General features: G+C 41.6%; 1 protein-coding gene across 2 annotated transcripts in view; it reads right to left on the reverse strand.

Moving 5' to 3' along the window:
• The window catches only part of LOC104913988 (serine/threonine-protein kinase 4), a 32,569-nt gene extending 16,955 nt beyond the window's left edge, over window positions 1–15,614 (reverse strand). The window contains exons 1-5 of one of the 2 annotated variants that reach the window (XM_010722311.3): window positions 15,462–15,614; window positions 14,668–14,796; window positions 14,183–14,236; window positions 12,353–12,539; window positions 949–1,106 (exon numbers count right to left, since the gene is read on the reverse strand). In XM_010722311.3, the coding sequence (XP_010720613.1) occupies window positions 949–1,106; window positions 12,353–12,539; window positions 14,183–14,236; window positions 14,668–14,796; window positions 15,462–15,590 (657 nt within the window). In that variant the 5' untranslated portion in view covers window positions 15,591–15,614. The remainder of the gene's footprint in view (window positions 1–948; window positions 1,107–12,352; window positions 12,540–14,182; window positions 14,237–14,667; window positions 14,797–15,461) is intronic. The other variant, XM_019622158.2, reaches the window with a different exon arrangement.
• Between the last annotated feature and the right edge of the window lie 267 nt (window positions 15,615–15,881).

The following is a 15,881-nucleotide window of genomic DNA, read 5'->3' on the forward strand; positions in this document are numbered from 1 at the left end:
GCCTGCCCTTCTGTACAACCAGAACGAATGGCTCCTGCTGCTGTTCAAGCCACAAAGTGAAGCATCTCCTCTGCTGCCTTGCATCGTGACGAGCAGAGGAGTTTGCCTCCTGCACAGCTTTGTGAAGGTGGAGTGAAGCTCACCAAGGGCTGAGTGCAGCGTGACAACCTGAATCACAGGAGGTAGCAGCACGCCCTGTGAGGGTGTGCAATGCACACAGAGCAAGGAGTGCTTGTACTGAAGCATCGCTGAAAGGAAACGCAGTGTGGGGAATGGTGCTCAGCAGAGCACGTTTCTTCTGGCATTTTAGCTCACATCAGAATGCTTCCCTCATAAAGCTTATAAATAATGGTACACAGAACCTACAATCTTTCTTCTGACTTCTGAAAACTTCCTGAAAATCTACGGTTTGTGTAATCAGAAAAGACTGAAACTGCAGACTTGTAAGAAGAAAGAAGATTGGCTTGATGTTCACATAGTAACCCAAAATCTACCATTGAAGCTTGAGAAAAGCAAGGAAATTCAATGGTTGTAACACTGTCGCTGTATTTGTTTGGTTGGTTTTTTTTTATTTTGTTTTGTTTTTTGTCAAACACTCTGCATTCAGGATCAACGTTTTCCAACTACCATCCTGAATCCTATTTTTCTATTTTATTTTAAATGGGTAATGGGGAATGAAGTAATCAAAGTTTCTACCTTAATGTCTTCTGGCTTTTCTTTTTCCTGTTTGTTCTTCAGCAAGAAAAGTATACAGATAATGGCTGGTTACGATAACTGAGAAATACCTATAGAAAATGAATTTTTCAAAATGACCCACCCAAACGCACTGGCGATTACAAACTGCTCAAGTTTCCCATTAGTCTGTCAAAACAAGAAGTAACATTACAGCAGCTCTCACAAAATTCTTAAAGATTGTCACATTGATTGAATTTCATAGTATAGACTTACAAACTCGTAGTCTCCATCCTGTGGTACTTTCCAATCAGATGAGTTTTTTGTCTGGCCAGACACATTCTTCCCAAAGCTATTGACTTGATTCTCCTTTGCTTTCTGCTCAAAATATTCCAGGAATGATGGTCTGGCTGGCTGCATCGTTTCATCCCTCCCTAGAAATAGAAAAAAAAAGCACAGTAGTTTTAAAAATATACTTTCAGTTATGCTGCCTTGTATCACACCCAAAAGCAAGTTCATTTTTTTAGCACACACTAAATCACACAGTACTGCTGAAGTACTATTTTTCAGCAGCTGTTCAGACAGAAAGCTATTCTGAACCATCCAGATCCAGAAATGCAGAAGGGAAGCTCAAGGTCCACCACACATGTGATGACAGTGCTGGATCCTTGGGCCCTACAGCTGCAATCTGTCTCTCAAACCGTGCCACCAGGTAACCAAGCTCTGCACACGGAATGCTGCAAGGAAGCTGCCACCTACTGCTGCAGTTCTACATCCCAGCCAGGGTGCAGGCTGCAAATACTACACGTGCCAAAACCGAACAGCATTGTTTTCCAAGCACCAACCCACATTTATATTTATGAATGGAGCAGTACAAAAGTAAGCCTTGCCACATCTGCCTCACAAACAGTTCCTAGTTTGTCTTGGGTAGGAGAAGTTAAGTTCTAGATTTCTTGGGTAGAAAGTATTAGTTAATTTGGTAAGTAGCTTTCTTTTTAGAAACACTCAGTTAGTAAGCCACCAAATTAACTGTCCTGCTTTGTTTTTTTTGTTTTTTTTTGTTTTTAAAGTTAATTCCCCTGAATTTATTGGATTACTTGAACAAACCACATATATAAATTAACTGTCCAAGTTTAGACCACGTTTAAGAAACTGGGGTCAGTAACAAATAGGTAAGGAAACAAAGGGAAATAGAGCAGCCTCAGTAAATGCCTGAATACACTTTGATTTGGAAGAGCAGCCTCACAAGCCTCCCAAGCACCATAACAGGGAAATGCATTCACCCACAGGGCAGCACAGCAGACAGCCATGAATACAACGTGCCAGCACAATGAGGTTCACTTTGCTCTAGCATTTCTAAACCATCCTTCAGAACAAGCAGAAGTGCAACAAAAGAACACTGCTGACCATCAAGAGCAATGAACCAGCACAACTGCAGTCCCACTGGGTAACCAGGGATGTCGTACAGTTGGTCATGGATACAAGCACTTCTCCCACTTCCTCCAGCCTTCACACAATCTGAACCCTTATTCCTGTCACCTCAGTACACCATTACATCGAATGAGCCTAGCAAGCCATCAAGCAACACGCCTCCAGCACCAAACATGCAGTTAAAACTACTCAGAACTTAATGCCATCATGCTGCTCTTCACAATAAAACGCCTCATAAAAACCTGTGAGCGTGTGAGGTGAGCACTGTGACAATACCAGCGTTTCTGTTGCAGTAAAACATTGTTCTTAGACAGTGGAGTAGGTCCACCTACTTAAAACATATTTTTAGCCAATGCAGAAACCGTAACTTTCAGAAAGCAGGACTGGGGGTCTGAGGACCAGAGTTAACAGAAGTAGGCAGCAGAACTGCCGAACACGTGCACAGCTCCAGACTGTGAGAACAGGTTCACTGCCGAATGCCATTCAGTTGAAGTAAGCCCCATCTGCCTGGCAGGCAACCAACCAGCTCTTCAGAGTCCCAGAAGCACACAGAGAAAACAGAGCCGTCCTTGGAATGGCTCGCTGGGTCTGCACAGTGCACACCAGAGTGTGCAGACAGGACTATCACAAAAGAGGTGCCAGGCTGCAAGCGACTCAGCAGTGCCTTCTTCTCGAAAAGAAATATTACCTCCTCCGGAAATCCATTAAGATTTAATCACAGAATATCACTCCTGAGCATAAAATTGCCATCCAGTGATCCAGAACTCCCATGGCAAGACGTCTGAGTCTCAGACAAGTGTACCAATTCTTTGTTCAGCCATTGAATACTTAGGAAGTTATTTGTCTGCAGACATGCTAAAAGGAACACATTTCGCCTATCCCTAGCATTAATTCCCCTTTAAAAACAAAAACAGAAAAGCCACACCCAAAAAAACCCAATTTGTGCAGAACTAGATCAAGAAAGACGTCTTCAGACTGTGAAGGTCAGTCACGAAATGTCTGTGAAGGAGAGAACAGATTTGCTATTGGGAATAATTACTGAAATACAATAGCAATCCAATTACAGCTAAGTGATAAAACATTTATTTAGAATTAAGTAAATAAACCACTTGCATCCCAGCAGCCCAGCCGGCAAGAAGCAGGGGTTAGTTAATGCTATAGCCAATCGTGGCAATGTTTAGCACTGACAAAGCTTATCAAAATAAATGAATTCCTAATGACCCAGGCTAATCTATACACAGCTTACGAAGAGCCAGCTTAGGTCTCAAATTTAATTTGGGCATCCTAGACGAAAAAGCCATCTACATTAAGCCTGCACTGTACACTTACAAAACAACTATTAGCACAGGAGAATCTGAAAGCAAATGCCCCACACAGGTGATTTTGGATTAGATAGTTTCTTTATGACTGTTGATTCATACTAGAGAATAATCGTGAGACTTAATCACATTCAGTTCCCCACATTCGTGTTTTACCCAAAACTGCAATTTTTGTGACCAGGTAATCAGGATGGGACAAGAGGTGATGGCCTCAAGTTGCACCACGGGAGGTTCAGCTTGGATATCAGGAAAGATTTCTTCTCAGAATGAGAGGTGATGGGTCAGGCTGCCCATGGAGTGGGAGGGTCAGCATCCCTGGAGGTGTTCCAGAGCCATGGAGATGTGGCACTGAGGAACGTGGGCATGGAGGGGTGGGTTGGGGTTGCACTCGGTGATCCTAGAGGTCTTTTCCAACCGGAATGATTTCATGAATTATTGCAAGGCACATCTGAAAATAAGTTTTATTTACTAAAACTTCTGCTTTCACACTGATACGAAACAGGCAAAGAAGGAAGCAAACAAAGCAGCAGTGGTAGTTTATAATTCTGAGAGCGCCACAGGTTTTTGGCCTCATCAATGCAAGCAACCAAGAGGACACAGCAGAAGGGTGCGGCAACGACGGGCTGGAAGTTGGGATGGAAGGGAACAGCTGTGAGTTTGCTCAGCCCAGATCAGGCAGGAGAGGCCCAGCGAGGCCTCCCAAAGCCTTGCAGGAGCCGGAGCGGCCTTCCTGTCACACAAGCAGTGCCATCTTTTCAAAGATGAGCCAGGCAGTCGAAGACAAAACTCCATTGCTGCTATTTGCAGGGTCAGGTGCTGCCAAGGCAACACTGCACTAAGCACGTCTGTGCCAAAAAGCATTTCAGTTTCCATGTTTGTAAGGTTAGACTAAAGTACAAATAGTTGACAGAAAGTGAGATCACAGCTGTGGCAAAAAAACACCTTTTATTAGAAGGTCATCCTGCAGTGACAAGAAAAGGCTTCTCTGGGCATTTATTTCGAAACCTGAGGAGTAGCATGTAAGGCTGTGCTGCGAGGGCTCTCTGGAGCCATTAGCAGCCTGCCATCGAGATGTGCAGTCATTCTTTTAGGAGCTGTATTAATTACACAAATGGAACACGGCAGCTCTGCTGGAACCAGTCCAGCCGACTGCAGAACTGCAGGTTTGGGCTCAGCACACAGAGCGCCCAGCACTCGTACAGCCACGCTGAGTTCAGCCCTACAGCAAAGGACAGAAGCCTTATACATACCATAAAGCCTTCCCTATACCAGCCTTGCCTGGTATCAATTTGTATTTAGATAAGACCAGAAAAACATCAGCCCAGATAAGCCAAAAGATGACAAAGGTTGAGTGCAGCACACAGACCTCTCACACTGAGCAAGAGCTGACAAAGGAGGCATTGGTACTTCATACGGTGCTGCAGAGAAAGTGAAATGATAAAGAAGAAACAGCATAGCCAATTAAACCAGCACAAGATTTAGCTTGTCCTCCAAGAGTAAGGAGTGCCAGTGCAACCAGATCATTCAGTATCATCTAGCCCCAGAAATGAAAGCACTCATTTTGTTGATTTTGTCAAATTAGCTCTCACAATTGAAAAATTTCAGAAGCCGATGAGCTTCAAAGGAAACCTTCAAAAGGAAAGCAGATTTATAAGCCCTTCTATCTGACTGAAAGAGCTTGCTGTGAATGAAACTTGCAATGAAACTATAATTTCTGCTTTTCTGTAAGATTTCTTCTCTACTCAATTTGACAGCAGAAGAATCCTCGTTTTGTTACTCTTCAAAGAGATATCTATCACCAGCTAGAGTAAATTCTAGAATCAGCCTATCACAAGACCGAGCCATAACCTCAGGAACACATTCACTCTTCACTCAAGGCACTTAAGTTAATATGCATTATTTAAAATACCTACTCTTGAAGCCACAGCGAGAGATTTATCCCTTCTTTCACAGAAATGGGGAGCAGCCAGGAGATCCCATCTCAAATATGGTTTGAACTACTATTGGATCTAGCTAGATTTTAAGAACCAGCACTCCTAACAGTTTCAAAAGGGGAACATTCATCAATAAAGAAGGTAATTTAAATCAACAACCATGAAGTGATGAATTACTACATTAGCAATATCAAACTGAAATCAGATACTTGGTACATGAACACGTATTTGTCAAGATTCCAGGAAGCTGCAATCTTTAGACAACTGAAACAAGACAACTGTTGTCAGCTTTGGAAGATACTTGTGTTTTACCAGGATGTCAGGAGCAATGAGATCAAACGTTTTAAACCGACTCACTTGCACTAAGGAAAGTACAAACAACTCCCTGAGAAAAGCTCAGGAAGATGCTTTTACAATAAAACAATTTGTGATTCCTCAACTGCAAAGAACAAATTTCATTCTTTCATATAACAAATTATACTCTTGAATTTGAGAGTATATGGGTTTTTTCTTTCTTTACATGACAATGTTAGCAAGCTCCCACAGGCTGACAAGTCATCCTGGAGTTGGACTCAATGACCCTTATGGGTTCCTTCCAACTGAGGATATTCTATGATTCTGTGACGCCTGTGAGCTCTGCACAGACATAGAGAACACCACTCTTGTTAACTACAAAGAAAGCAAAACTACAGCTGTCTTTTGTCAGACTTAAGGCCACAGAGAGTCCCCTGGGAGAAACTGCTGTCATGTACACAATTACACAGACCCTTTCACTGAGGGATCGAGATCTACTGTAAGGCAATTGCTTTGGTTTGTCCTTGCTGTCAACAAACCTGCAGTTCTGCTAGAGCTTTAAGCCCTCTCACCTCCAGTCTAAATTTTATTGGTTACCTGTGCACATGCACTTGTTCCTGAGCAAGACTCAACTCTCAGGTAGTCAAAATATTATTCTCTACAGTGCTCACCTTCTCTCCTTACCACTGTCCCCTTTTTTTCTTTTAATTTAAGTAGTTCTCATGTCCGTTTTCAAACTCCATTTATGTGGTCAAAATAAGCACAGATCTTCTACTGACCTCTCAATTCACAGCCTTAGTTTCCTGCAGTCTTAGCACTCTCTGCCTGCTTTGGTTTGAATTATGTAACTTTGAGACAAATTGCTCACATATCTAAGATGCGCAAGACAGTGCCTGATCATTACGTGCAAGCAACACTTCATTAATATTAACATTTCCAATGGAGCTGTAGTTTTATTTGCTTCAGGCTACTTCTTCAAGATCACAGATGAACTCTAGCAGCTGGACAGCATAATTTGTACAGTATGGATAGGACTGAGTCATTTCATACAGCACAGCAGAGAGATGCCAATTTATTCAACCAGAGCAAAAAGTGCTCCATCATTAATGAATTCAACCCGTGGCAATACGAGCTGAAATCTCCTCACATTAAAAGCAGACCGCATAACACTTGATACATGTCAAAGCTTATGAGGATGAGTCTTCCCATAATTATGGCCCCTCTCAAACTAAATCAAAGCAGAACGTGTCTGACAGGCCCTGCGATTACAGGGGAGCTCCTGAATGACCATGAGTATCAATGCTGGCTATCCTAAATCATCTCTTTTAATGAATGTAAGGCGGAGACATCTAAGGAAAAGAGTACCAACACACTCATCCCCATCTGTGGTGTACAGAATTGAGGACTCTTGCTGAAAGAGGAGAAAAGGCTTTCATTACTGTGAGGGTTTCAAGACCAGACTGCCTCCTCTTGGATACCTAAAATTTCTGTTACATAAAAAAAATCCAAAAATACTACAAATTTATAGCAGCTTCCTTTCTCCTCCTCCACAGATTTGCAGTGCACACCTATATCTTTAAATCTCATATGCTTGAATTGCTAATTTAGTCCACCAACTACATTACATCACACCAGCAGTGAGCTGTAAGGTGAATAAGGTGCACATTTCATATCCCATGCCATCTGGGTCAAGTTCTGATGAACTTTAATAAGAAACAATGTTAGTGCCAGGGCCACGAGCAGCAGTTCAGGCTCCCCACATGGCACATAACCAGGAAGCTCTTGCTACCACCCCTTTGGCTCATAACCTAGGAACTCGTGCTTATCTATAGAGAGCACAGAACAACGCAGCAATGAACACTTTGCCCCCAAAGCTTCAAAGGCTGCAGGTAAAAAGCATTTGTTTTTCTACTCCTGCAATTAAGAAACATAGTAATTTACAAAGGGATTGCTTCCTGCTCGGGAGGAAAACTTTCCCCATGCTTTATTCTGACCCAGCAGGAAGCGAATTTATTGTTGGAAGAGAAAGGCCTGTATGTATGTGCAAATGTACCTAGGCATAGGAGACAGATGCACCTGAGTGGTTCACTACCACCCTGTCTTGTGGTTGAGTCTCCTGAAAAGTATTACCTTTTATATACCATTCAGTACTTAGTCATACTTCCCACCTTCATCAAGCAAAACATCTCTTCTGCTTTCAAACCCCCACCATCAATGCAGGAGTGCTTAATAAGCTACCAACAGCAAAAACAGCTGTGCTAAACACATGCATCTCTCTCCAGCTTCAGTGTGTCTGAAAATACTAACAGATCATCAGATTCATCTTAGAGCTCTGTCAAACACAGCAACTGAAGATGGATGAGCATCCAGCTCCGATCCCAGAGGTAACTTCTTGATGCTTCAGTCTGAACATAACCACTGTTCTACCAGTGAAGGCCATACACAAGTCCAATAGTCTACCAGTACTCAAGTAAAGGAAAAATAAAACTCCTCAAAAATGAGAGTATACACACAACTCCTCCCACTGATCAGAAATACTGTCCTCATGTCCACTCAACTTAATATTCTTGAATAAATGAGGCTGCCTGCTGTTTAATGTAAAGCCTGCCAGCAAGCCTGCTATTAAGATGAAAGTAAAAAAAAAAGCACATATGGAAGACTTATTTGGGGAGATTTATATTCTCCACAACCCAAGAGTGACAGCATAATGCTTCTTACAGTGAGAGGAGAACTCAATCAGTGGAGGTGTTTCTATAAACAGTGTGCTATTTAAATGCATAACACAGAGAATGCTTTATGGTCCAATTACGCCTAAATGGACCCATTTATTTTAGATACAAAACCACTGGACATTACTAATGCTAAGTAGTATGAAGCTGCTATGTCTGCAGGGGGAAATGGATGCAAAACATATCCAATGTCTTTGATAAAACACAAAGCTATTCTCTCCAGTACCTGCATCATCCGTTTGGGTAACGTGCACCTAAACCACCTCAGTCAACTACCATCATGGATCCACCTATTGCTATCTCAGCTGCATACCATTCATATTTTATTGGAATATTATATTAACACAATCACTTTGCTGTCTGTATTCATTTTTCCATTCATCTCAAGTCACTGCTAAAGCAGTCACTGCTTTATATGACAAATTACAGGTTAATTTGGGGGTTGGAAAGCTTCCAGAAACTTGGCAGCAACACTTCTCTGGTTTAAGCATCATCCACTGTACGCCCTGCAAATCCACCAAGACTAACAAGCTTATTCTAGATCATTTTTCTAATAGGAAATTGCCAAGTTTGCATCTCAGCTCATTTAATTTGCTAATGAAATCCAACCTCCCTTCAAGAAGAAGAATATCTTTTTTAGAGGACACAACCAAGCTTAGCAGTGTGAATATGGTAAAAGCGTAACAAAACCAAGACCACCCCTAACTTTAAGGACTGAGCCCAGCAATTTTATTTTAAACATTCGCTATTCAGAACATTCACCTGTCATTAGCAGGGTAGAATTAACTGTGTTGTTAGGGCTTCTGGTCCATCTCCACACCAGATGATCACCACAACGTGTGCCACATTAACAACAAACCCCACACCCACAATTCCATCCTCTCCCAATCCCTCACTCCTCTCGACCCTAAAACCAAACGGTTCAACTCACATCTCTGCTGACAGTTCTTCATTCTGCAGTGCTACCTCGTGCTTAAACAAGAGGTACTTTAACAACGAAAATAGGACAGATTCAAGAACTAGACAGACTAGATCCTATTCCTCTTGGATCAGATCACATTACAGTCCAAGAAAGGCAATATGTTCATCTGTTTTATTATAGAATTATGTTCCACTTCAATTGAAAAGACAAACTCATGCCTACAGACGTACTCAAGACCTACAGCAAATAAAGAAGGAACAGTGGAGTAAAAGAATATGCTGCAGAGTTTACCAGCACCATATATTCTCACACAGAATAATTAAAAAGATGATTGCAGGCATATCCATAGCTCAAACTTACTGCACTGCCAAACACAATGGAAACGGCTCACTGCAAATCATTGTTTGCCTGCAGTCCTTCAGCTGCTGCTCAAGTCTTCACAGAACAGTTAAACTGCAATCCATAAGTAATCCGGTAGCTATTGATTTGTAAGTAAAATGTGTCACAGCACAATTTAGTATCTGCAGTTTCATGCAATCACTTGAGTGCTTTGAAAATGCATAAGAGAATGTCATGGTGACATTTTTAATGCTGTCTGAATGTTTATGTTGAGTGTCCAGAAAAAAAAAAGCCAAGCAAAGGAAAGAGTTTAAGCAAATGGAAGTGCAGCTTCGTCGACTCAAGGCAAAAAGAACTTCTTTGCATTACGTACAATGCTACAACATAAGGATGCTTTTCCTCTGAGCCTGAAATGTCATGAGCTGATTCAAGCAAGAATCACTTGGGAGGCTATCAGAACTTGTTTGCTAGAGATTTCTAAGACAACACTGTCTAAAGCACTGTATTGCAACGTCTCAAATATTTTTACATTAAAAAAAAAAAAAGCCAAAGCTGCTAAAGATAGATTTTTGTTCTCAGAAGAGCAAAATGTGTAGCTCAGAAGCTTGCAGTCAGGAAGGTGGCTCGCAGCCACCCAGGAAAGCTCATCTCTCCTGCTAACGCCACGCAAGAAATATCTGTACTTCTTTATTGATTTAAAGCAGGTTTTATTGTGAGTCATAACACAAGCTGCCAAGTAAAACACTGACTTCTTTAAAAATATGAATCAATGAAGCTTCTTCACATTCAGCTGCTTCCAAATACCATTATTATTTTTATGTTTGGGATTACAAAAAGAATTTGCTCCAGAGAGTTCTGCAGCAGGCAGATGAGCTTTACAGTTAAATCAATTTAACTGCATGTTAAGCAAACATGAATATGGAGATGGCTGAAAAACAGAGCTGTAGGCAACTCACGTGAAAGGCATCTGCGAGCTGCTAAAAGACACGGCTCTGCAGCGTGCCTAAGAAACCATTACAGAACCTCTGTGTGCAGAAGCAAGAATGTCAGCGTATGGTACTGGGGGAGAAAGAGAGTAGCGTGCTAAAGAAAAGTTAAATTTCAGTTTGGTACAATCATATTCATTAGCATCACATCTATCAGTTACAGCAATGCAGCACAACCCACAGCAGCGTGCTGAGCAAGCTGGGTTCCGCTGGACGTTGCTGTGCAGAACCTCTCGCTGGCAGTGGTACCAGTGTCACACTGCACTCGGTCCCGGGCCTCCAAGTGCCTCCTGCGGGATGCTGAGCTGCTCAAGCACTTCTGCTCCACGCCTGGCTGCGAATCCTCGTCGCAGAGCTATGCTCTTAGAGCTTGTTCTGGAGCTCCCTCTTGAGGCTACATGCTAAACCATGTTAATATGCAATATTCTCTTGATTCTATTCTAAATCCTTGCAAATGAAAGGTTATCAAGTGTCTCCTCAAAGCTCTGCACACGAGCTTGTAGAAAGCACCAGAGCTTTTGAGTTACGAGCATTGCAATCTTAAAAAGATGAGAAAATAAACACCTATTAAGCACACAGATCAACTGAAGCACCGTTGCTTTGCTGACACAGCTTTGATGGCCACTGCAGGAGCTCCACAGATAATGCCTCTGCTATTGTAAATCACGAAACAGAACAGCACAGACTGTTTCTATTTGTACAGAAATAGTAACTCCATTTGATATAGAGGTGCTAACACATCCCATTCTCTTTGGCTGAGTTTTAAAGTCCTCTCAGCATCCACCTGCCTTCTGCTGGTTACCTCACTCCACAAACTCCCAACAGCATTACTCCCCTGGCTCTGTTGCATGGGCTGACACCTCCACTTCTAATCCATTTCTAAAGCACTGAATCGGTGTTTGCTAAAGTCTGCAAAAACCCTGAAGCAGGTTTTGCTGAAATTTCATTTTTTAGGAGAAAGCAGTATCTCCTCACAAACACTAGAGTGCACCCACAAAGAAAAAGGATTCAATGCAAAATTCAATAAGAAAACTATTTTTTCTGAACTTCTGCTGAGAATTCTTTTTCCCCTCCCACAATAGCTGAAGTGTAAAAATCAGGTAGCCAAAGCAGCCTCTAGAAACACTGCAAGAGCCTAAAGAACAAGCCCTGTCTATGACAGCCACGTTCCACAGCCACTAAGCCCCCAGTCAGCACTCAGTCCCTGAACAAACATCCATGCCAGCCAACTGACCCATCTGTCACCACCTCTGCTTTAGACTCTTGAGATTACCAACTCTGTGGGCACAGATTTCTATGAGAATTCATAACTGACAAGATTTTTTTCCTCCTAGTCATAGTCTGCCAAGGAGATTCATTCTCCTTACCAGCTTTTCATTTAAATAAATATTTTCAACTCTTCCCCAGATCACGCCCTGAGATCTTGCACAGACTATCAGCTATCAACATGGCATCATTTTAAATCTTACATCTCGTGATAAGTCTTATCAAGCTTTTCTATATTGGGTGGAACAAATTTCAACTTGAGCGCCTCAGAACAGTTTGTTCAAGTGTCCCTACTAACAAAAGTAACTTGAAGAAAATGCGCAAATTCTAGAGATGCCAGCTCATCATTGCAGGTCCTGCTGCATTGAAACGTGTAAGCTATCCATTGCTATAAGTGTGGCCCTTCATTCATCGTGTCAGTTCACCAGTAGTTCTGTGTAAGTTAAAGATGCATTCTTACTTTTCATGGTGCCCTCCTCCTCTTCATCTTCGGTGTTTATGACCATTGTACCCAACTGGGATTCCAAGGTGCCATCGTGTTCTATCATGGTATTGGCTCCATCACTCATTGTGTTGACCACTCTGATGGTACCAGTTTCATCTCCACTCGCCCTCACCATGGTACCTGAATCAGTTTCATCTTCTTCCTGTACAAAGATACCAGAAGCACACTTTTACTGATGGTGGTGAGGTCCAATGAAAAGTGGCTGCATTGAAGGATACTGGAGAATCTTATTAACTCAGAGATCTTGACAGACAGACAGAAACCAGCAACAGTTTCTTTTATGCACTTAGATCTTTCTCTGATATCTCCAAATAAGTAAGGAAAACTCTTCATACTGCCAAAGTGTGAAATAGAAACAATCACTGGAAGTTTCTCAACAGAACCAGCATCTCATTGTTGATCTGGTGAGCCAGCCCTAGATAGGTTGCAATACTCATTCAGACACGAATGTTTCTATTCACTCTGTCAGTGTAAGTTAATCTAAAACCCTGTCTTAAGTGATACAGTTCACTGAGAAGGTATTAATTACAAAACTGCAATAGTTCTCAGTCTGTATTTCAACATTTAGGTGGTTTTATTTCTATAAAATTCAGAAGCACTAAAGAAAACTGAACCAAAAAGGAACTAAACTATCAAAGCCTAATCATTTTTTGTTTCAGATGAAAACTATTTCTTACCCTACCATTTATTAATGTGTATCAATATTGCAGAAATTGAATTATTGCTGCCAAAATTCAAGTGACAGAACCTGCAAGAAAAGAAACTTCTGAAACAAGTTCTAGTAGTAGTGAAGAGTGAGGTCAGAATGACTACAATCACATTTACCAGCAACGTGCAGCTGAACAACAGAACAGAAATCAATTCCTAGGTTTACAGCAGTGGTGCTTATTAAATCCAGTAAAACAAGTTTCTGGACATCTCATCTTGAAAAGATTAAAAAAATAAAGCTCATATTTTGGTTTGAGAATGAAGTTCACAGTTCTTTAACCTATGTGCAAACATGGGCTTACTGATCTGAATTATTGATAGAGGGAAAACACAGTATTACAGCTTGTTGGGCTAGGCCTATCTCAATGTCACTGGCAGAAGGAAGAACACCTTCTCACATTCTGGTGTTCTATGCGTTTTCTTTGCTCTGCTAAGCATGTATAAATGCATCTCCCAGTCTCAAAGCCAACAGCACGAGGAGGGAATGACTACATAAGATGTTAATAGAAGTATGTTTTATGTGGAGATGTGTGGGTGAGAGGAAGTAATAAATTCCTTTGCTACACATCATTTAACAAAGAACTACAGCAGAAATTTTCACAGCGCTTTGAAAGCACTTGAGAACACTTTTCTGCTAGCAGACACAGAGTACAGAAGCTTCAGGAAAACAAACAGGCCCAGACAGAGACCACTCAGCTCCTCTGCAGAGACACCACCTCTCTGCACCCCAGAAACAAACGAGAGACGGTAGGGACAACACTCTTCAGGTCAACATCATGGCAACAGAACCAATAAAATTACTTCCACGCTGAATAAATACGTAGTCCTAAGCTGGAAAACTAGATTAACAGCATACATCTTTTTTACTGGGCAATACACTCCTCATGTCCAACCTCTGGAAAGGACTGTGGCACACAGTGCATTTTGCTGCCCGTGTCATTTATTCAGGTTGAAGCAAGCAGAGGCTCACGAGACAGCTTTCAACATGCTTTCCATATTCACATGCTGTAATCACTGGAACAAGGCACCCAGAACAGAAATTCACAGCAATCCCCTGCACACTTGTCATGCCCTCACCTCATACTTCTGGCGGTTGCTCTTGTGTAGTACAAAGTTTCTATAAGGTGTGTTCTAAAGCACAACAACAGTGAAACAACATAACACACTTATATCATAGTGCATCACAGATACTAGTTTGTATTAAGAGAACAATATAAGACCTGACTCTACAATGAAACATTCTCATTGCTGCATAAATATTATCCAATTAGAAACCCATACCAAGTCTTTAGCATGTGCTACTACACACTCACAGTCAATGGCAGGTCTTAGCTACATTTTGAGCTAAATACAAAGTCATAATTGCTGACTGCCCCATTCAAACATAAAGGCTGAGCTGAGCTCATATATCAAGCTAAGCAGCCATAAGTACAAAATTCTAGAGCTATGCAAAACCCTTGAGCAGTTGAACAAAATATTACAAAAGTAAGGACCAAAGCAGCTTAGCATTATGCAAGGTCCAGGAGTCTGAACTCTGTATACTGTAGCTATGAAATACTCACTGAATTTTCTTCATCTTCTTGATCCAGCTCACGCTGTTGTGCCTCTTGGCGTTTCAGTTTGATATCCATTGCTTCGTTGATCAAATCGCGCAGAATTGATGCTCCTTTGGCACTTTTAACAAATGGGTGCTGTGGAGTATGTTAAAGTTAGTAAGCACTGCACCTGAATCAGCACATAACAATAGAACACTGTTAACGTGGCCCATTTCCAATCAAAATTAATGTTTAATTCAATACCTTGCTAAAAACAGAACAAAACAAAAAACCTGCGTGGCACAGGAAAGAGACCTCCTGTCTGCACAGACAAGATCACACTCTAAAGGCAACTACTGCTGCAACACCTGGGGCTCATTCCCTACAAGCCCTACTTATTCCTCACCAGCTGAACTGTCAACAACCAACTACAAATGCATACACTGTTGTGAGCAGTTACTTTCATTTAGAATCATAGAATGGCTTAGGTTGGAGGGGACCTTAAAGTTCATCTAGTTGCTTTTCTGTGGTTTAATTGGCAGGTACCTGGCATTGCTGGTGAGAATCTGAAGGATAAAAAAAAAAAAAAAACCACCGAAAAACAAAAACATCCACAAAGATAGGAAGATGAAATCAGATCAGATCTTAGGGAAGAACCGAAAGGCTGAAGTTGGGTACAAGGTTTTTACATCAGCTACTAGAGAGAGAAATTTGTAGTGAGAAGGATAACCCAAGAAATGAAAACAGCCCAAGGGGCACAGCACTGCCTACACTACAGCAAGCCTTCTCTAGAGTGCACATTCTCCCAAGACGAGGCAGACCTGCAGAAGCTGTGTTGCAGTAGCACGCTGCTCAGGGCTCTTGACAAGACACTGCCTCACGAAGTCTGTGAAAGCATCTGACCAGAGCTCTGGCTTCCGAAACGTTGGAGGCGGATTGGTAGGAATCATGAAAATTGCCTAAAAACAGAAGAATATTCCAGATTTCCAAATGAAGTTTAAAATCTCCTAACATAAATAAATAAAAACACACACAGGCACTAAAGAATGATACACATTTCAAGTTTGCTGCTTCTGAAGAATATGTACCCATATTTTATATATTAAGCTGCGCAGAAGGAGGATAGGGCAACAAATCAGACTTTTCTCGCTAGGAACTTACACATCTGTCTGAGCCATTATCTGCATCAAGAGGTGTGAATCTGCCATTTTAAAGTCTTAAAATTATGTGCTTGTTTGCAA

The sequence above is a fragment of the Meleagris gallopavo genome, chromosome 22 (genome assembly GCF_000146605.3).
Source record: "Meleagris gallopavo isolate NT-WF06-2002-E0010 breed Aviagen turkey brand Nicholas breeding stock chromosome 22, Turkey_5.1, whole genome shotgun sequence".
In the NCBI taxonomy this organism is placed as follows: Eukaryota; Metazoa; Chordata; class Aves; order Galliformes; family Phasianidae; genus Meleagris; species Meleagris gallopavo.